General features: G+C 38.7%; 1 protein-coding gene across 3 annotated transcripts in view; it reads left to right on the top strand.

Annotated features, from left to right (window-relative positions):
- TTC23 (tetratricopeptide repeat domain 23) overlaps nt 1-22,923 on the top strand; it is a 116,532-nt gene that overhangs the window by 34,497 nt on the left and 59,112 nt on the right. For all 3 annotated transcript variants that reach the window (XM_025392971.1, XM_025392973.1, XM_025392972.1), the window contains one exon: nt 17,811-17,988. In XM_025392971.1, coding sequence (XP_025248756.1) covers nt 17,811-17,988 — 178 coding nt within the window. The remainder of the gene's footprint in view (nt 1-17,810; nt 17,989-22,923) is intronic.

Raw genomic sequence — 22,923 nt, 5'->3', positions numbered from 1 at the left:
TCGTCTGTGCAAATTCTCTGGTATGGATTTTTAAATTAATTTTTTCCCTTCATTTCTGATTTTTTCTCTCATTCTCCTACACACACATCATAGATAAATACTTTAATGATGGCTTATGTTTTTGAGTATGTATCTCTGAGTAACAAATAGTATTGTTTTACATATTTATGTGTTTAAAATTGCTATAAATTTGGCTGAGCACAGCGGCTCACACCTGTAACCCCAGCACTTTGGGAGGCTGAGGCAGGTGGATCACAAAGTCAGGAGTTCAAGACCAGCCTTGCCAACATGGTGAAACCCCATCTCTACTTAAAAATACAAAAATTAGCTGAGCATGGTGGCGCATGCCTGTAATCCCAGCTACTCAGGAGGCTGAGGCAGGAGAAATTGCTTGAACCTGGGAGGCAGAGGCTGCAATGAGCCGAGACCTCACCACTGCACTTCAGCCTGGGCGACCGAGTAGGACTCTGTCTCAAACAAAAAGAAAGGAAGAAAGGAAGAAAGGAAGAAAGGGGCGGGGGGGGGGGGAGGGGGGGAGCGGAGAGAGAGAGAGAGAGAGAGAGAGAAAGAGAAAGAGAGAAAGAAAGAGAGAAAGAAAGAAAGACAAAATTCCTATAAATTTGTAGCATATGTGTCATTCTGCTTGTTACTGTTTTCCACTCAACATGTTTTGGTTGTTGCCTGGATTTTAGTTCATTGCTTCTGGTTCCTGTATAATTCTCCATAAAATGCATTTGTTGCATTTTGTTTGTACATCCTCCTAACAATAGACATTCAGCTTGTCCCCAGCTCTCTGCTGCCACAGCAGTGCTGCCATGACCATTCTTACACAGCTTCACTTATAGGGGGCTAAGCGACACTTTTTCTGAGGTTTATATCCCAGGGGTGGTATTGCTTTTCTGAGGTTTATATTCCAGGGGTGGTACTGAGTACAAACAAACTTTAAGTGCACCAAGCACCAGCCAACCACGACACCCATCTGCATTTGCATTCCCACTTGCAGAGCGGGTGGGTTCCTAGCACACCCCTGGCAATATTTGACATTGTTGATCTTTGCCAACCTGGTGCATATAACATGCTATCTAATTATTTAAGTTCTGTTTATATTTCTCCTATTAGTGAGTCTGAATACTTTTCATATACATCTTAGCCACTTGGGATTCTCCTTCTATGAATTGCCTGTTAGTATTCCTTCTCATTTTTATTTTACAGTTTCCTGTACCTTTCCTATTGATAATCAGGGTTTTCTTGTATATTATAAATATTAATGATATAAATATTTTCTTATATCTATTGCCCACTTATTAATTTTGTCTATGGTGTTCTTCATGGCTTAGAAATTATTAATTTTGCTTCACTCAAATCCATTCATTTTCACCTTATGATTTATGCTTTGGGAGTCTGGTTAGAAAGTCTTTTCCAGCTAAATATCAAAAATATTCTCTAAAATTTCCTTCCAAGACCTACTTTAACTCTACTCCGTATATTTTATCATGAAGCATTAGCACTGTCATAACTTCTTAGTATTTCATAACTCCATTTATAAATTATTCTTTAGTCCAAGGATTATTCAAATGATGTGTGTTTTGGTTTGCAGTTATGAGAGTTTTCAAGATATCTTGATGTTACTGATTTTTAATTGTATTGTGTTGTTATATATATCCTGAAGCTATTTTGTTGGGGTGAGAGGAGGAGAGTTTAACAGCCTCATATCTTCTTAACCTATCACTTTATTGGTTAGTTGACCTTGTCCTTTTTTGTCTCCTACATCTATTCTGTCTGATATTATATCCTAGCTCTCTTTTAGTATATATTTTCCTACAATACCTTTTAAAAAATATTTATTTGGGTTTAAATTTCCTTTTCTCCTACCAATTTTATGTCCCTTTCTTTTTCCTTACTTGCTTTCTTTTAGATTAATTAAATATTTCTGTCATTCCATTTTATACCCATTAATTTGCAGGTTATACACTCTTTTCTCTTGTTTTTTCTTTTATTTCTTCTTTTCTTTGTTGTATACGGGGTCTCACTCTGTTGCTCAGACTAGAGTACAGTGATGGGTTCATGGCTCACAGCAGCTTCAACCGCCCTGGGCTCAAGCAATCCTCTTATCTCAGCATCCTGAGTAGCTTGGACTCCAGGTGTGTGCCACCACACCCAGCTCACTTTTTGTATTTTTTGTAGAGATGAGATTTCACTATGTTGCCCAGTCTGGTCTTGAACTCCTGGGCTCAAGCAGTCCACCCACTTTGGCCTCCCAAAATGCTGGGATTACAGGTATGAGCCACCATGCCTGGCTTTGTTATTTTCTTTTTATTCTAGTAGTTACCATGGAGTTTGTCATTTATATCCCTGATTTATTAGAATCTAAGTGTAAATTAATCATTTAACTACTTCCTGAACAATGCAAGGACCTTTGAGCATGCCAGCACTCTTTATCCTCTCTCTGCTTGGTGCTGTGTTGTCCTGTATTTAAATCATCATGTATCTTATACTGCAGACAATATGTGTAATACATATAACTGACAAAGGGCTTGTATTTGAAATCTATAAAGAACCCTTATGTATCAGTTAAACAAACACACATAACTGGATAGAAAGATGGGCAGGAGGCTGGGCGCAGTGGCTCATGCCTGTAATCCCAGCACTTTGGGAGGCCAAGGTGGGTGGAACACCTGAGGTCAGGAGTTCAAGACAGCCTGGCCAACATGGCGAGACCCTGTCTCTACTAAAAATACAAAAATTAGCTAGGTGTGGTGGCGGGTGCCTGTAATCCCAGCTACTTGGGAGGCTGAGGCAGAAGAATTGCTTGAACCCGGGAGGCGGAGGTTGTGGTGAGCCAAGATTGTGCCATTGCACTCCACCCTGGGCAACAAGAGCAAAACTCCGTCTCAAAAAAAAAAAAAAAAAAAGAAGAAGAAGAAAGAAAAGAAAGAGAAAGATAGGCAGGAAACTTTTCCCAAAAAAAGAACACCCACATAGCAAATAAACCTATCAAAAGGTGTTCTAGCTCATCAGTCATTAGAAAATGAAAACTAGAATCATAAGATATGGCTGGGTGTGGTGGCTCATACCTGTAATCCCAGCCCTTTGAGAGGCTGAGGCAGAAGGATAACCTGAGCCCTGGAACTGAAGACCAGCCTGGGCAAGATGGGGAGACCCCCATCTCTGCAAAACTATTTTTTAAATTATCCAAGTGTGGTGGTGCTCACCTGTAGTCCTAGCTACTCAGGAGACTCAGGTGGGAGGATCTCTTGAGCTCAGGAATTTGAGTTTGCAGTGAGCTATGTGACACCACTGCACTCCAGCCTGGATGACAAAGCAAGACTGTGTCTTTTTAAATTAATAAATAAATAAAATCATAAGATACTATCACATTCCCACTAGATTGGCTAAAAAAAATTTTAAGACTAATAAAACCAAATATTTGGAAGGATGTGGTTCTCTGATATGCTCTTTCATATACCATTATTTCAAATACATTTGGTGTAACTACTTTAGAAAACTATTTGGCATTGTCTCCTAAATTTGAACATTTGCATACCCTTTGATCCAGTAGTATCACTACTAAATTATATGCCCAACATATGCATGTTTTCACCGAAAGACATAGCCAAGAATGTTCAAAGCTACATTATTTGTAATAGCCAAGAGTTGGAAACAGCCTAAAGGTTCAACAAAAGTAAAACAGAAAAAATGTGATCTGTTAATATAAATAAAATGATTAAAACTACTCCTAAGCTTAATAGCTTGAATGGCTCTCACAAACAATGTTTAGTGAAAGAAGCCAGATGCAAAAGAATCATACTGTACGATTCCATTTATATAACTGGAGGAGGAAGAAGGTCGTTAGTGACTGGGAGGGCTTTACCAGTCCAGAATCCCTTCCTGCCAAAAGTTAGGTATTCTGTCTTATAAGATAGGAAATACACAATTCAGATATCCAAGATATAATATTTATTGCATTTGTTGAGACCTGATTAATATATCAGTATTTAATATTGAGCGGTGTTGCTGTGAAAAAGAGTAAATGATCCTCTGGCACCTCCTCTGAGTGCCTTCCAAATTAGCAGTACCAAGCCTTGCCAGCAGATGGCGGGCTCTGTACACATCTGGGCTGAATAGCCAAGGAGCATTTAAGTTAATCTTCCAGACTCTTCTACAAAGTTACTTTTGTGTTTAACCAAGTTGTTTCAAAGTTTGCTACTTCTTTTCATCCTAATTCTTCACCCTGATATAATCACCGCAATGTGCATGCTTAAACTATAATTTTCATTCAATTACTTTGCTTTGTTTCCTTATTGAAATGTATTTTGTCCAAATCGATCTGTTTTAGAAATTAACACGGTGTTTTGGGTCTATGCACTTCTGTAGTTACAGTTGAACCGTGAGGGCCTTTTCTTTTGCCAGGTCTTGGAAGTGGAAGGCCAAGATAATTTCACAGGCAGCGCTCATAGGATTTATGTCCCCCTTTTTCTTTTTCTTTTTTTTTTTTTTTTTTTTTTTTTTTTTGGAGATAGGGTCTTAACTCTGTTGCTCTGGCTGGAGTGCAGTTTCACAGTGACAGCTCACAGCAGCCTTGACCTCCTGGGCTCAAGCAGTCCTCCCCTCTCAGCCTCTTGAGGAGCTGGGACTACAGGCACGTGCCACTGCACCCAGCTAATGTTATTTTTTTTGTAGAGACAGGGTCTCACTACTATATTTCCCAGGCTGGGCTCAAGCGATCCTCCTGTCTCGGCCTCCCAAAGTGTTAGAATTACAGGCGTGAGCTACTGCACTCAGTCCTATGTCCCTCTTAAAAGGATATCTTTTAGTGTATCCCCTTCCTCCTCCTGCCTGTCCTTTTATGGTGCCCGTCGCAACAGCCCAGTGCCTTTCTCCTTGGGCTGACAGATAAGTGCTGTGCTGCAGAGTGACTCATGCTCCATGCCTCCCATCCCTGAATATGGCCTGAAACTTCTCCCCTTCTTCCTCTCCTCTGTTCCAGCGCTACTTCATACATTAATGGTTTGTTAACTTTGGAGAGTAAATCCAAATCATGTATTCCTGTGTGCGCAGTTATATGTCTTTAAATCTGGTAAGGAAAGTCACTTGCAAAAATGGGCAAATTTATCCCCAGTGTCGAGAATTATTTTCTATCCTGGTTACCGATAGAAGCCCAGAGAGAAATAGTTGACTTTGTATATACAGGCATACGCCGTTGCACATGCATGCACAGACACACACACACACACACACCCCTCTTTAAATTATCTTTCTGTGCACCATGATGATGATGATCTGTTGAGACTATTGCTCCAGAACATGTGATTTTCCCCCAGCTCTCTCTGACTGCTTGACATGTCCTTGAAGTCTCCCACAGCTTGTCCAGCGAACACTTTGCCTGGCATGACTGTGCTGAACTAACTCAGGAATGAGTAAACACTTTTATTTCCTCAGACCATCAACAAGACACCTCCCAGGTATTTCTAAGCAGTGTGCCATGGTGTCATTAACAATGTAGGCTTTGGGCCTGGTATGGTGGTTCATGCCTGTAATCCCAACACTGGGAGGCTGAGATGGGAGGATCGCTTGAGGCCAGGAGTTTGAGACCAGCCTGGTCAACATAGTGAGACCCCATCTCTATTTAAAAAAAAAAAAAAAAATGTAGTCTTTGGAGTCAGAAGCCCTGGGTTCAAATCAGTGTTCATTCAAAATTCCCAGCTGTAGAACTTGGGCAGATCTCGTGCTTCCCGGGAGCCTCACTCTCCTCTCCTGTTGAAGTGGGAATAATAAGACCTCCAGGGGTTGCTGTCACAATTAAAAAGATTTTACTTTAAAGCATCTAGGTGCATGAGAGACCCTCAGAAACAAGCAAGAAAGCAAGAAAAGGGCAACTATAATTATCATTACGATCTAATTGAACATTTTGCTTTCTGCTGTTTCATCTCAGAGGTGATTTTAAATCAAGTACTTATATCACATATTAAGGTTTTGTACTTCAAGACTGCCCTTGGTGTGCAATTTTTTTCTGCATTTTTTCCCTATACCCTGGGAAGGCTACATTTTGTTTTCTTTGCTCTCCTGAATCATCTGAGCTAAAATCAGATAAGTACATACTTAACTTCTTTTTTTAAAAAACAGTCTCTGTCACCCAGGCTGGAGTGCAGTGGCATGATCTTGGCTCACTGCAACCTCCACCTCCCAGGTTCAAGCGATTCTCCTGCCTCAGCCTCCCGAGTGGCTGGGATTATAGATGTGTACCACCACGCCCGGGTTAATTTTTGTATTTTTAGTAGAGACAGGGTTTCACCATGTTGACCAGGCTGGTCTCAAACTCCTGACCTCAAGTGATCCACCTGCTTCGGCCTCCCAAAGTGCTGGGATTACAGGCATGAGCCACTGCACCCAACCTGTATATGCTTATTTCCTTAAGCTTGATTTTCTTTGTCTTGCTCTCTCTTGATTCAGTGAAGTCATGAGATTTGGAAAGTGATTCTAACACAAGTTTTCCAAAGGGAAAGGGGAGGAGAAGGTTTCTCCCTTAACTCATACTTCCTAGGAGGGAGGAGAAGATAATGGAGAAGTGATGTGGCAAGGAGAGCAGAGTACATATCTACCTGCCATCACCTTGTTAAGATGATGGGGTTCTACTTAGTTCCATAAGCTGCTCCAGAAATGCTTCCCAGTGGAATTTTTGATACTTCAGTAATAACCTTTGCTTTTAGATCCCATAGTCATCCCCAAATTGGTCCAGTCAGAAATTTCAACATCTAACTTTTGCTTTCTGGACTCAGCGTTTAAAAAAAAATTTTTTAGTTGTTACCATCACCTCAGGTTCCTTGATGTCTGAGTTGCATTTTCTCTGCTTCTGTCTTTTGGGCATAAAGGCTCTAACAAATGCTCATATGTTCAAAGTCCTGCTCCCTTGCTTGCTCCCTGCTCTTCTCCAGCAGACATGTTTCTCCTGTCAGCTCCTCCTATGGTACACTATGTGCCTAGAATAGTTTTTGCTTACCTAACAAGGAAGGAAATTGCTTGTTTTCTCTGGCGCTCTTCCTAATCCTATATTTCTGTGATTGAAGAGATGCTCTTAACTTACACAAGTCTGATTTTTTTTTTAATTATTTTTTTCAATGTAGGGAAGCAAAAGAAAAACCACATGGCACAGGTTACTTTCATATACTTTATCTGCTTTCTATTTCTTGAATCTCCTAAAGCTTTAATGTTTTAGAGCACTGCATTTCTGTCTTTCCCTTTCTGATATTATACCCTTCTAATGTATATTTTCCTAAACATATAAGAATAATGATTTAAATAGTAATGTTTTAAAATAACATGTCATTAGTATTAATATGTAACATAAATATATAATCATGTATCTCTAAATACACAGTATATAATAATATATATCAAATAATAGGCTGGGCACAGCGACTTACACCTGTAATCCAAGAATTTTGGGAGGCCAAGACAGGCGGATCATTTGACCCCAGGAGTTCAAGACAGCTTGGGTAACATGGCAAAACCCTGTCTCAAATTAATACAACTAATACAAAATCACTAATACAAAAAATTAGCCAGGCGTGGCGGCATGCACTTGTAGTCCCAGCTATTCCTGAGGCTGAGACGGGAGGACTGCCTGAGACCAGGAGGCAGAGGTTGCAGTGAGCAAAGATCATGCCACTGGACTCCAACCTGGGTGACAGAGTGAGACCCCTTCTCAAAAATACAATAATAGGCCGAGCGCGGTGGCTCACGCCTGTAATCCCAGCACTTTGGGAGGCCAAGGCGGGCGGATCACGAGGTCAGGAGATCGAGACCATCCTGGCGAACACGGTGAAACCCCGTCTCTACTAAAAATACAAAAAAATTAGCCAGACATGGTGGCGGGTGCCTGTAGTCCCAGCTACTCGGGAGGCTGAGGCAGGAGAATGGCGTGAGCCCAGGAGGCAGAGGTTGCACTGAGCTGAGATCGCGCCACTGCACTCCAGCCTGGGCGACAGAACGAGACTCCATCTCAAAAAATATATATATATATATATGTGTGTGTGTTGTGTGTGTGTGCATACATATATATATGTGTGTGTATATATATAAATAAAATAATGATGATATTTTTAAAAACCACACCAGCTACCAATTATTGACCACCTTCTGTCAGGCTTTTGCTAAGTGCTTTACAGATGTCATCTCCTTTCATCCTTAGTCCTCTGTATGTAGTGGATACTGTTAGTATTCCCATGTTCAAATGTAACATCTAAGACGGAGAGAAGTGAGGTCACTTCCAGGGTCACACAGGCGGGAAGTGATGAAGCTGGAAAGTGGCCCAGCAGAGCCCTGCCTATTCAATGCTAGTGTCCAAGTTCCTAACCATGGCACAGATTACATTTACTGATGTAGACTGGAAACCGCACAATGCATTCAGCAGAGCAAAGCCTTTACCTGTATTGTCTCAGGTGATAAAAAGAGGCCCAGATGTAACTCTTTTCTCATGTTGGCTATGGAAAATCCCATTTGTTACCTTTTGGGATTGGTTTCTCATCAGATTCTGATCAGCGATATTCCCATAAAGCCTTTCCTTTATACTGGTGCTCAGTATTCTTGCCAAATTCTAGAGCTTTTAAAAGGAAACTCTGTTGCCTTAGTAATACCAGAAATTGCATTGTTTATTGCTTGTTAAAACAAGTCTCCATCCCTGTGAGATCTGAAACTTGTCTGCAATGAGATAGTGTCTCCTCTTGTGCTCTGTAGAATTAGTGTGTATATATTTTCTTTCAATAAAATATGCCATGGCTTAAGTTGTGCACCTGCCAAATTAACATACTGCCACATTCTGTTATTTAAAATTTTCTGTCTTTTCATCTGTCTAGTGTATCTCTTAAGCTACCAAGTACATTGTGGGTACACTAGATAATAAATCCTTAAAGCATCCCTGGCAGGGAGATAGAAATGGAAAGGAGAAAATATTGCTCTCTCAAACATTACATATGAGAAAATGGAAACACACAAGATTACCCAAAATTAACTGATGCTTTAAGTAAGTTGTAGATGGATGTAAGACTATAATTTAGTTATTTCTTGATGTAGTACTCTCAATTCCTTTTTTATTAAATATATTATAAAACTACAGTAATTTTATTTTCCATTTTGCCTTTTCTTTTATGTGAATAATGTACTCACAATGAGCTTCAGAAGGCTCATTGTGGGTTGCATTAGCTTGATAGCCTCCATTTCTGGCTGTGTTAGTACCGGGACCATGAAATAGCCTGCAACAGCAACCTTCAGTGAGGGGCAGGATGTGCTTCATTCTTTGTACAATTGCATGTTATATTCATCTTTTTAATAAAATATTTTAGGCACCTATATATGTAGTATTGTTATATAAATTTTGTAGTGTAAAGAATAGTATACACACTACTAAGCTTACAAAATCTATTTCTGATCAAAGAAAGCTTGTTATACATTCTTCCCAATACCATTTTATTCCCATACATTATAGGCAATTATTATGCTGAAATTGGGTGTTTTTCATTCCTCTGAATGTTTTTGTACCTTTACTGTGTATATGTATAGCATATATATATGTGTGTGTGTATATATGTATAAAATTTTCATATTTTTAAACTTTATATGTATGTTTCCTTCTGTAACTTCCTTTTTTCCCATTACATCTGTATTTTTGAGATATATCTCTACCAACTGATATAATCCAGCTCTAGTCTTTTCATTTTAGACCTCCATATGGTGTTTAATTGTCTGACTTTCCCCTAATTTAATTGTCTGTTTTGATGAGGGTGAACATGTGAATTATTTCCAATATTTTACTACTATAAACACTACTTTCATGATCATTCTTATATAAGTCTCTTTGGGCACATATGCAGGATTATCTCTGAGGTATATTCCCAGGAGTAGAATTGTTTACTTGACAAGCATCTGCATCTTCAATTTTACTGGGTTTACCAAACGCTTTCTAACAATTTTTGCTTCCACCAGCAGGGTGTATAAATTGTTACTCAACATCCTCAGGCTTCTTATAGTTCTCAATTATATGGATGCAAAATTATATCTTATGGTTTATTTATTTATTTAATTTGAGATGGAGTCTCGCTCTGTCACCCAGGCTGGAGTGCAGTGGCATGAGCTCAGCTCACTGCATCCTCCACCTCCCAGGTTCAAGCAATTCTCATGCCTCACCCTCCTGAGTAGGTGGGATTACAGGCACATGCCACCAAGCCAACTAATTTTTGTATTTTTAGTAGAGATGGGGTTTCACCATAGCCAGGCTGGTCTCGAACTCCTGACCTCAGGTGATCCACCTGCCTCAACCTCCCCAGAGTGCTGGGATTACAGGTGTGAGACACCACACCCGGCCCTTATGGTTTCTTTAATTGAATTTTTCTGATAGGGAAGTTAAATATCTTTTTATATGTTTGCTAGACATTTGGAATTCTTGTTCTGTGAATTATCTATTCACATGTTTTGCTTATTTGCTACTGAGCTATTTGCATTTTTCCTAAAAATTGGTGGATAGTCTTCATATTTCTGGAAACAAGTTATTTGCTGTTTACATATGTTGTGTGTACTTCAAATGTGTAGTTTGCCTTGATTTTTGATGCACAGGAGTTTTTATTTTTAATATGATCAATTTTACTTATGTTTTCTGTTCTTATTTGTATACATATTAGAAATCCTTCCCTACTCAAAGACACAGGGTTACTTTTCCATGTGTCTTCTCTCAAATATATCAGTTTTTCTTTTTTTTAATTTAGGACTCCTAAACAGCCATTGGGGCAATGAAGAAATTAAGAATGAAATTAAAAATTTTCCTGAAACAAATGAAAATGGAAACATAACATACCAAAGCATATATAATACAGTAAAAGCAGTACTATGAGGGAAGTTTATAGCAATAAACACTTACCTCCAGAAAGTGGAAAACCTTCAAATAAACAGCCTAACAATGTGTCATAAGGAACTGGAAAATCAAGAGCAAACTAAACCTCAAATTCAGATTTAAAAAAATAATAAAAATCCAAGCACAAATAAATAAAATTGAGACTAAAAAAATTCAAAAGATGAATGTAACAAAAAGTTTGTTTAAACGAAATCAACAAACCTTTACCAGACTAAGAAAAACAGAGAGAAGATCCAAATAAATAAAATCAGAGACACAAAAGAAGACAATACAACTGCTACCACAGATATTTAAAGGATCTTTAGAGACTATTATGAGCAACTATGTGTAATAAACTGGAAAACCTAGAATAAATGGATAAGTTCCTAGGCACATAAAACCTGTTACAATTGAACCATGAAGAAATCAGAAACCTGAATAAACCAATAAGTAACAGGATAAAAGCAATGATAGAATGTCTTCCATCAAAGAAAAGCCCAAGATCTGGTAGCTTCTGTGCTAAATTCTACCACACATTTTAAGAAGAACTAATATCAATCCTATATAAACCGTTCCAGAAAATTGAGGAGGAAGCAGTACTGCCAAACTCATTCTATGAGAGCAGCAGTATCTCAATACCAAAACCAGATGAAGACACATCAAAAAAGAAAACTATGGGCCAATATCTCTGATGAATATGGATGCAAAATCCTCAAACCAAATTTAGCTACACATTAAAAGGATCATTCATGTTGATCAAGTGGAATTCATCCCAGGGATGCAAGGATGGTTCAATATACACAAATCTGTAAATATGATACCTCACATCAACAAAATGAAAGACAAAAACCATATGATCATTTCAATAGATGCTGAAAAGGCATTTGATACAATTCAACATCCCTTCATGATAAAAACAAGGACTTAAAGGAACTTACTTAACTTACTTAAAGGAACATACCACAACGCAATAAAAGCCATAAAGCCATATATGACAAACCCACAACTAGTGTCATACAGAACAGCGAAAAACTGAAAGCCTTTCCTCTAAGATCTGGGACAAGACAAGGATGCCCACTTTTACCATTTTTATTCAACATAGTACAGAAAGCTCTAGCCCAAGAAGTTAGGCAAGAAAAAATAAATAAATGACATTCAAATTAGAAAGGAAGAATTCAAATTATCCTTGTTTGTAGATGATATGATCTTTTATTCAGGAAAACCTATAGATTCTACCAAAAAGCTATGAGAACTGATCAACAAATTCAGTAAAGTTGCAGGATACAAAATCAACATACAAAAATCAATAGCATTTCTGTATGCCAACAGCTAACAATCTGAAAAAAAAAAACCAAGACAGTAATCCCATTTACAATAGCTACAAAAAAAAATACGTAGCAACAAATAAGATAAAATAGTTAAGAATAAACTTAACCAAAAAAGAGAAAGATCTCTACAATGAAAACTGTAAAACATTGATGACAGAAAATGAAGAGGACATACAAAAAGATTTCATGTTCATGGATGGAAGTGTCAATACTGTTGAAATGTGCATATAACCCAAAGCAATCTACAGATTTAATGCATTCTCAGAATATCAACTCTCATTATCAAAATGCCAATTACATTCTTCATTGAAATAGAAAAAATCATAAAATTTGTGTGGAACCACGAAAGTCCCAAAAGAGTCAAAGAAATCCTGACCAAAAAGAACAAAGCTGGAGGCATCACATTATCTGACTTCACACTATACTACAGATCTATAGTAACCAAAACAGCATAATACTGGCATAAAAATAGACACATAAACCAATGGAACAGAATAGAAACCCCAGAAATAAATTCATGCATTTACAGTCAACTCATTTTTGACAAAGGTGCCAAGAACATACACTGGGAGAAATATAGTGTCTTCAACAAGTGGTGCTGGGAAAACTGAATATCCATATGCATAAGAATGAAACTAGACCCCTAGCTCTTGCTATATGCAAAAATTGAATTATAATTCATTAAAGACTTAAATCTGGCCAGGAACTGGGGCACATGCCTGTAGTCCTAGCACTTTGGGAGGCCAAGGCAGGAAGATTGCTTGAGCACAGGAGTTCAAGACCAGCCTGGGCAACATGGTGAAACTCCATCTTTACAAACAAACAAAATTAGCCAGGTGCATATTGGTGTGCACCTATAGTCCCAGCTACTCTGGGGCCTAAGGTGGGAGAATCATTTGAGCCCAGGAGGTTGAGGCTGTAGTGAACCATGATCGCACCACTGCACTCCAGCCTGGGCCACAGAACAAGACCTGTCTAAAAAAAAGAAAAAGAAAAAAGAAAAACCTTACATCTAAGACTGAAACTCTGAAACTACTGGAAGAAAATATTGAGAAAACACTCCAGAAAATCGGTTGGGGCAAAGATTTCTTAAGGAAGACCTCAAAAATGTAGGCAACCAAAGCAAAAGTGGACAAACGGGAACACATCAAGCTAAAAGGCTTCTGCATAGCAAAGGAAACAATTAACGAAGTGAAGAAACAATCCACAGAATGTGTGAAAATACTTGCAAACTACCCATCTGTCAAGGGATTACTAACCAGAATAAATAAGGAGTTCAAACAACTCAATAGAAAAAGACAACCTGATTTTAAAATGAGCAAAAGATCTGAATAGACATTTCTCAAAAGAAGACATGCAAATGACCAACAAGTATGTGAAAACATACTCAGTATCACTGATGATCAGAGAAATGCAAATCAAAACTACAATGAGATATCGCACCCCAATTAAAATGCCTTCTATCAAAAAGGCAGTAACGGATGCTGGTGAGGATGTGGGGAAAGGGGAACACTCATACACTGTTGGTGGGAATGCAAGTTAGTACAGCCACTATGGAGAATAGTGTGGAAGTTCCTCAGAAAACTAATAATAGAACTACCATGTGATCCAGCCATCTCATTACTTAGTATATACCCCCCCAAAAAGGAAATCAGTATATCAAAAGAAATATCTGCACTCCCATGTTTATTGCAGCACTATTCACAACAGCCAACCTAGGACTCAACCTAAGTGACAATCAGTGGATGAATGGATAAAGAAAATGTGGTAGATATACATAATGGAATATTACTTAGCCATTAAAAAAGAATGAAATCCTATCATTTGCAGCAAAATGGATGGAACTGGAGGACATTATGTTAAGTGAAATAAGCCAGGCACAGAAAATATCACATTTTCACTCAAATGTAGGAGCTAAAAAGATTTTAAAAAAAAAAGAAAAAAGAAAAATTGAACTCATGGAGATAGCAGAATGATGGTTACTACAGGCTTTGAAGGGTAGTAGGGAGCTGGAGATGAAGAGGGGAAAGCTATTGGGTATAAAAATATAGGTGATTAGTGGGAATAAGACCTAATGTTTGGTAGTACAATAAGTTGACTATAGTTAACAATATTTTATTGTATATTTTTAAATAACTAAAAGAATGGAACTGGAATGTTCCTAACACAACGAAATGATAAAAATGCTTGAGGTGATGGGTATGCTGATAACCCTGATTCAGTCATTAACTTTGTGTGCTTATATCAAAATTTTACATCTACTCCATACATATATACAATTGTTATGTATACATAATAATTAAAAAAATTTTTTTTAATTTGTCCTCTAATCCACTTGGAACTTTGGTGTATGTGGTATGAGGGATCTCCTTTTATATATCGTTTGTTTTTATTTATGTGTTCTTACTTTTAGTGATGTGTATGTATTCTTATAAAAATTATTCTATTTTTTTTTAATTCAATTGGATAAGAAAATGCCCACCTCACTTGCACAATAGTTCCAATCAGTTTCTCTGATTTTGCCTATTATTTGGACTTTCCAAACTCTTCTGTGGTTGGTGTTGGGGTGGAGCTGAAATCACAGTTGAGCCCGTTTCAACATGGGAACAAACTGAGGCTGTTGCTTATGGTGTGCACGTTGGGAGGAGGAGTAAAAGATATGATTATGTGTAGACATTTAATACTAATCTGTGTAATGTACTTCTGTCTGCAAAGCATTTTCATGAACATCTTATTCAATTCTCACAACAACCACTGTGTTTGGGTGATGAAACCAAGATTCGAGACATTTTGTTCTTGTCCAAGCTTTGTCAACAAGGCTGCTCAGACTACAATTTGGGTTTTCTACTCCCGCGTACTTAAAACTGATTTTCCTGCCTCTCATTTTCTGTTCTTTTCCATAACATTTTCTCTAAGAGTCAGGTATTTGAAGGATGACTTTTTGAGACCTGAAAAGGTGACCTGGTGTTAACTTGGGATGATATGCTGTGCTTTTGTCTTAAGATAGTTAGTAGGTGGCTACAAGTTTTCCATGGTCTTCACCTATTAACAAACCCCCAAACACTTTTCTTTAGTGTCTTACCTCAGGAAAGAAGGAATTTTTGATATATCAATGAATACATGCCTTGTTGTTTTCTTTTTTGCTCACTTATGAGCTTGATTACTAAACTTTAAACACTGCTTTCTTTAAAAGCCATTGCCCAGATGAAATTATCTTGGTGTTTGTACTTCCTTCATTTCTCTTCTGTGACTTTTACGGGCAGTCTGGGAAACAAAGGACCCATTCTTTACTTCAGTGGCACACTGCATCATTATGAACATGAGACAGGAAAAAGATGAAGATTTTTTTCCTTCTCTCAAATATCCATGGCATTGTCTGAGTTCTCTAGGCTAAATTAGGTGGAAAAAAATCTGAAATCATTTTGGAAGTATGTAACTTTCTCTAGATTCTAGACCAGAGGTCAGCAAACTTTTTCCCTAAAAGCCCAGATAATAAATATTTCAGATATTGTAGGCCATATGGTCTCTGTGGCAACCAATGAACTGTGTCATATTTCAAAAGCAGCCATGGATGATATGTAAATGAATAGGCATGGCATTGTGCCAATAAAACTTTATTTATAAAAACAGCAGATTTGGCCCTCACACCATAATTTGCTGACCCCCATTTTTAGTTATTTAACCTTTGTCTACCACAGAATCTAAGTATTTGGCTAAGTGATTTCTTACCAACCATATGTTTCAGAGACTCTTTCTATCACCAAAGGTTCTAATGGGTTTTCTCTTCAAATATAAAGTATGATATTTACAAAACTAAGGATTACCCACTACATTCTAAGCTCCTTCAGCATCAGGAAGGAAGCCCACAGAAAGGATGCCCAGTATTACTGGGTCACCTATTAATCTTTTTCCTTCCCAGATTAGAGTTTCTACAAGCTACAGCCCTCCTTAGTCCCTGAATTCTTCCTGTGTTTTTAAACCTCTTCACAATTATAGAAGGTATCCAGATTCATAAACTGTTCACTCAGCATTTTATTCCACTGTGGCCATCTGGACCACAGATCCAAAAAGTATCTTTACTTCCAGCAGTTAATTCCTTTGGAGAGCAAAAATAGGTGTGAAAAATACCCAGTGGTTGAGTTGAAAATAATACCTTTTTTTTGGTAGTCTTTTAGTTTTCCCTTGGGCAGCTTGGGAATCACAAGGCCTTTTGATATTAAAAGTTCTAGTGTGGAGGGCAACATAGGAGGGATTATAAATTTTGCACATAAAATTTTTCCATGAAAGAAAAGTTTCCTAATAGTCTTAACAAATATTCTGGAGAAGATTATTTTTAAATATGTGCTGTGTTTGCTAAAAAATATGTAGGCATACATTTTTTATATGAGAGATTCTTATTCTAAGAAGGTATAGAAATATTTTCCCACTGCCGCCTTTACTTATAATTTCTAAATTAGCATTTTTATGATATAAAAGTAACACATTTTCATAGAAGAAAATTTGGGATATTTAGAAAAGCACAAACAAGAAATGTAAAATTACAGTCTAACAGCTTAGAGGTAAGTATTGCTAACATAGCAATGGCTTTTGCCATCTTTCTGTGCATATGTGTACACGCAGATTAGATATAAAGTTTTCACATGCATGAGATGATATACAGAATATTTTGGAGCCTGATTTTTCACTGAAGTACATAGAATGGGTAAACTTTTGTGTCAATAAATATGGATCAGCACTAATTTTCATGGCTACATGGCATTCCACAGTATAGACGTACTTACTGTAACCTGCTTGCATAGTCTCCTGTTGGTGCATTTTAAGTGCTTTGGACTTTTCCACCATTATAGAGAATACTAAGATAAATGTTCTTGTATATATATCTTCTTGCCCTGCCAGAGTATCACTTCAAGATAAATTCCTAGAATTGGAATTAGCAAAATTGTATGTGTATGTGTGTACATATATGTGTATGATTTGATATAAAAAAGTTTATGTCCAAACTATATTCTCCTCAGCAGTTAATGAGAGTGTTTCACATCCTCCCCAGTACTGGGAAATTTCTAAAATTTCTCAACAGATCAGTTATTATCATCTCAGCATCCCTTCCTTGATGATTGCTATCCTTGTTTTGTGAAGCTCCTTCAGCAATTGTTTTGTGAAGCAACGAAGCCCACAGAAAGGAAGCCCAGTATTACTGGGTCGCCTATTAATCTTTTTCCTTCCCAGATTATACCTACCTATATAGCACTTACTATGTATTAGAGGTTATTCTAGGTGTTTTATGAATGTCAATTAATTTAATCTTCATAATAACCCAATGAAGTGTGGGCACTGTTATCCTTAACTCACAAATGAGGAAACTGAGTGACTGGAAGGTCATACATCTAGTCAGTGGTGAAGCCAAGACTTGAACCTTCCTGGTGATTCCAGAGCCCATTTTCTTAACCACCGTGCCCAGCTGGTTCTTGGAGGAAAAGCTTAGTTAGCAAGGAAACGAACCTGGACACCAGGGATCAAAGAGTCACATCCCAACTACCAGCTCACCTATATTTTCAGTATTTTCTATTTTAATTATTAAATAAAATAATTCCTTTGTTTTTTAGGGTGTGTCAAGGTCAGAAAAAATCAAAAGAAGCTTTGTCCCACTATCAAGCAGCTTTGGAATATGTTGAGATCAGTAAAGGTGAAAAAAGTCATGAGTGTGTACCCATATTGAGAGAATTAGCAGGTGTAGAGCAAGCCCTGGGACTCCACGATGTATCCATTAACCACTTCCTCCAGGTAAGCTACAAGGTCCTGGCTACCAGAGCTGTTCTAGACCCAATGCTTTTCATAGACACAAGTGGCACAGCCGCTCTGAAAATGCCTGGCTTTGTCATTTGCTATAGATAAGGACAATACTTGGCCTAGAGTAGACACTCAACAAGGGTGTTCTTATCAGATGGCCACGTGGGCAAGTGCTGATACTGGTCCCCTGTTAGTAGCTGCACAGACCACAAACAGCCTGAGATGCCCTAAAGGTGGTTTCTTTATCTTTTAATATTTATTTAGAGAGTATGTTACCAAACTGATAAGGACTCCTTTTTTCTACATTCTAAAGTCTTCACCTGAAGCCACTTGGAGTTTTATCTGTTAGCTGCTAGTCTACTTTATAAGATTCCTCAGTGAGTGTGTCCATCAGAGTTCTCCAGAGAAATAGACCAATAGCATATGTACGCACAAACACACACACACACACAGAGAGAGACAGAGAGATTTTTTGTTGTTGTCTTTGATTTTTTTTTTTTTTTTTTTTTTGAGAGACACAGTTTCGTCATGTTGCCCAGGCTGGTTTCAAACTCCTGGGTTCAAGTGATCCTCCTGCCTCAGCCTCCCAAAGTGCTGGGATTACAGGCATGAGCCACCAGGTCCAGTCTCTCTTAAGGAACTGACCCATGCAATTTAGGGGCTGGTAAGTCTGGAATCCACAGGACAGGCCGTCAGTCTGGAAACTCAGGAAGGATTTCTGTGTTGCAGTCTTGCAGCAGAATTTCTTCTAGAAACCTCAGTTTTTCACTCTAGGTCTTCAACTGATTAGATGAGGGCCACCAATATTATCCATCTCCTTTAAAATCAATTGATTGTGAATATTAATCACATCTACAAAATACTGTGTATTCACTGCAACACCTAGACTAGCGTTTGACCAAACAATCTGGCCCCATAGCCTAGCCAAGTTCACATGTAAAATTAACCATAATAGTGAGTTTTATGTCTTTATATTGTATCATGCCAAAGATACTTATAAAAAAGTTTTTCTGATAATTTTTTCCTGTAAAAGTTTTAAGATACAGACCAATCTATTCTTGTTATTTGAAATGAGATACAGTGACAAGGTCCTGAGAGTATTTCATTAATATTTCTTATTGTAATTTGTCTGACAATTTATACTCCTACTCACAGTTTGTTAGAGTGCCCCTTTTTCTCACTTTATCTAGATTGTCTCTTTTAATCATGATTACCACCCCGTGACACATTATTATTTCCCATCTATAGATAAGGAAGCCAAGAATTAGAGAGGTTGAGTGATATGCCCAGGAGTACACACCCAATAAATGGCATGCTCTCATTCAAAACCAGTACTTTTTAGAAAGATTGTTCTGGCTGATTTGTAGAGAATGGATTGGGGAAGTTGCGCCAACCATAGAACTGGACCACTTAGGAAGCTACTGAGGTAGCCAAACGTAAGAATGATGGTAGCTCGAACTAGGATGAAGATAGTGGGGATGAAGAGAAGTAGATGGATGTAGGAAAGATTTAGGAGGCAGAATTGATAGGACATAGAGATTGATTGGATGTGGGGGAGAGAAGGAAGGGAAGAGTCATGGATGACTCCCAGGTTTCTGGCATGGACTGCTGAGTAGATGTTTGTGCCGTTTCTACCAGGGAACTGGTGTGTGACTGGGTGATGGAGAGATGGCAAGCTGTGTTTTAGATGATGAGTTTGAGATGCCTGTGAGGCATACAAGTGGAAATGACAATAGGCAGTTAGATAATCGGGGCTGGTGCTCAGAATATAGGTCAGAAAGTTATCCCCTTACACGTAGTGATTGCCCTGGGAGAGGATGAGATCACCTAGGGAGAGTTGATGGAGGGAGAAAAGAACCAATGACAGATTCTTGAGAAATTTCAGTATTCACGACTGAAGTAAAGAAGGATTACCTAGCAAATGAAACAGAGAAAGATTGCCAGGAAAACAGGGAGGAAAAGGAAAAATGAAAGTGGTGTCCTCTGTCCCTTTCTTCTTTTCTTCTTTTTCTTTTTTCTTTTTTTTTTTTTTGAGTGGAGTCTCGCTCTGTTGCCCAGGCTGAAGTGCAGGCGCAATCTGGGTTCACTGCAACCTCCACCTCCTGGGTTTAAGCGATTCTCCTGCCTCAGCCTCCCGAGTAGCTGGGATTACAGGTGCCCACCACCATGCCCGGCTAATGTTTGTATTTTTAGTAGAGACGATGTTTTACCATGTTGGCCAGGCTGGTTGTGAACTCCTGACTCCATCTCCTGACCTCGTGATCCACCCACCTTGGCCTCCCAAAGTGCTGGGATTACAGACGTAAGCCACTGCGCCTGGCCTCCCTCCTTTTTGATACCTTTCACTGTTTTGGAGGACATGGAATTCCAGAGAGGATAAATAAGTTTGTAAAGCGCTTAGCACAGTACCTGATACATAGTGCTAAATTTGGATGTTTTTAATTTTCTCTTTCCTTTTATGTTTTTTTTTTTCTTTTTCTTTCATTGATGACTTTGTTGAGGTGAATACTGGGGTGATGATTAGAACAGAAACCAGACCAGGCACTGTGGTTCACACCTGTAATCCCAGCACTTTGGGAGGCCAAGGCAGGTGGATCATAAGGTCAGGAGATCAAGACCATCCTGGCTAACACAGTGAAACCCGTCTCTACTAAAAATACAAAAAATTAGCTGGGCATGATGGTGGGAGCCTGTAGTCCCAGCTACTCGGGAGGCTGAGGCAGGAGAATGGCATGAGCCTGGGAGGCGGAGCTTGCAGTGAGCTGAGATTGCACCACTGCACTCCAGCCTGGACAACAGAGCAAGACTCCGTCTCAAAAACAAAACAAAACAAAAGAACAGAAACCAGATTATATAGCAGGTGAGATGTGAGAGACCAAAGATAGCAAGTATAGTTGGCAGTTACAAAAAGTACTGAGATGTTTTTGGGGAAAGACAAGCCTAGACAAGAGGGCAGAGCACGTGATAAGGTCTGAAGGTTAGACAAAGCTTGACACATTCAGGGAGCTATAAGAAGCTCCCTCTGCCTGGGCAGTGGGAATGGCAAAGGCAGTAGACGGGTATCGTTTAGGTAGATGCTGAAAGTCATATTAAGGAATTTGAGCTTCCTCTTAAGGGCAGATGAAGGTTTTCAGGCAGGGAGATGGGCATCATCAGATTATCATTCTGGAGGGACCACTCTGCGGTATGGAGAATGGACTAGATGGTGGTGAGATAAGCAGGGGGATAACTCACAGATGATGACTGCGGCAGTTCAGGTTGGGGGTGAGACAGCCCATACTCAGGTGGTGCTGGTGAAAATGGAGAGGCATGGACAGATCTGAGAGATATGTGGGGAGTAGATGTGACAGGCCTGGGGGTTATGCAGATCTCGAGGAGGAGTCCAGCTTTACATCAGGTTTCTGGCCTAGGTCACTGTGGCTCATGGCAACATTTACTTAGCATAGGAACACTGGCAGGTTTACAATTTTTTGTTAGTATCAATAACTGTAAATATTCTTATACAAAAACCTTTTATAGTTTCTTGAATTATTTCCGGGGGTAAATGTCCAGAAATTAAACTAGTAGGAGGAAGTTCATATGGATTCATATTAACATTCTGCCACAGAATTGTTTTTGATGTACCTTGCCACCGGCAGTTTTTTTTGTTGTTGTTCTTAAATGAAGCAGTTTTGTACCAACCACGCCAGCTTTTTACATTATTTTACTCTCATTTTACAGAATAGAGTCTCAAATTTACTTTAATTTTTTTTCTTAACCCATATCTCTCAAACTTTTTTTTTCTTTCTTTCTTTTTTTGAGACAGAGTCTCACTCTGGAGTGCAATGGCACGATCTTGGCTCTCTGCAACCTTCGCCTCCTGGGTTCAAGGGATTCTCCTACCTCAGCCTCCCGAGTAGCTGGGATTACAGGCATGCGCCACCATGCCCGGCTACTTTGTATTTGTAGTAGAGACAGGGTTTCACCATGTTGGCCAGGCTGGTCTCGAACTCCTAAACTCAAGAGATCCCCCCGCCTCAGCCTCCCAACAAACTTTTTAATAGGCTTTTTTCTTTTAAGCAGTTTTAGGTTCACAGCAAAATTGAGTGGCATGTACAAAGATATAGCCCCTGCCTGCCACCCCCATGCATACCCTCCCTCACCAGAGTCATATATTTGTTATAATTGATGAGCCTACATTGACACATCATTATCACCTAAAGTCCATAGTTTACATTCAGGTTCACTCTTGGCATTGTACATTCTATGGGTTTGCACAAACTTACAGCATCATGTATTTTCTATTATAGTATCACATAGAGTGGCTTCACTGCCCTAAAAATCTTCCATGCTCTGCCTGTTCATCTCTCCTTCCCCCTAAACTCTGGCAACAACTAGTTTTGTAAGAAACCACCAAACTGCCTTCCAAAATGGCTATACCATTTACATTCCCACCAGCAATGAATGAGAGTTTCTGCCGCTCCATATCCTTGATATCCATCAAGTATCCAAGCCAGTACTTATGTTTTCAGTGTCCTGGATTTAGGCCAGTCTAATGGGTGTGTAGTGGTATCTCATGGTTCTTTTAATTTGTACTTCCCTGGTGATATATGATGTGGGGCATCTTTCCATGGGCTTGTCATCTGTATATCTTCTTTGGTGAGATGTCAAAGTTACTGGCCCATTTTTAAAATAAATTTGTTTATTTTCTTATTGTTGAGTTTTTAAGAGTTCTTTGTATATTTGGGATAACAGTCCTTAATTCAATATGTCTTTTGTAAGATTTTCTACCAGTCTGTGGCTTTTAATTCTCTTGACAATGTCTTTTGCAGAGCAGAAATTTTTAATTTTAATGAAATCCAGCTTATCATTTCTGTCATTCATGGATTGTGCCTTTGGTGATACATCTAAAAAGTCATCACCAAGTCCAAGGTCATCTAGATTTTCTCC

Source organism: Theropithecus gelada, chromosome 7b, assembly GCF_003255815.1.
Source record: "Theropithecus gelada isolate Dixy chromosome 7b, Tgel_1.0, whole genome shotgun sequence".
NCBI classification, from domain to species: domain Eukaryota; kingdom Metazoa; phylum Chordata; class Mammalia; order Primates; family Cercopithecidae; genus Theropithecus; species Theropithecus gelada.
Note: the sequence above shows the minus strand (reverse complement) of the source record. Positions and strands in the feature narration are given on the sequence as shown.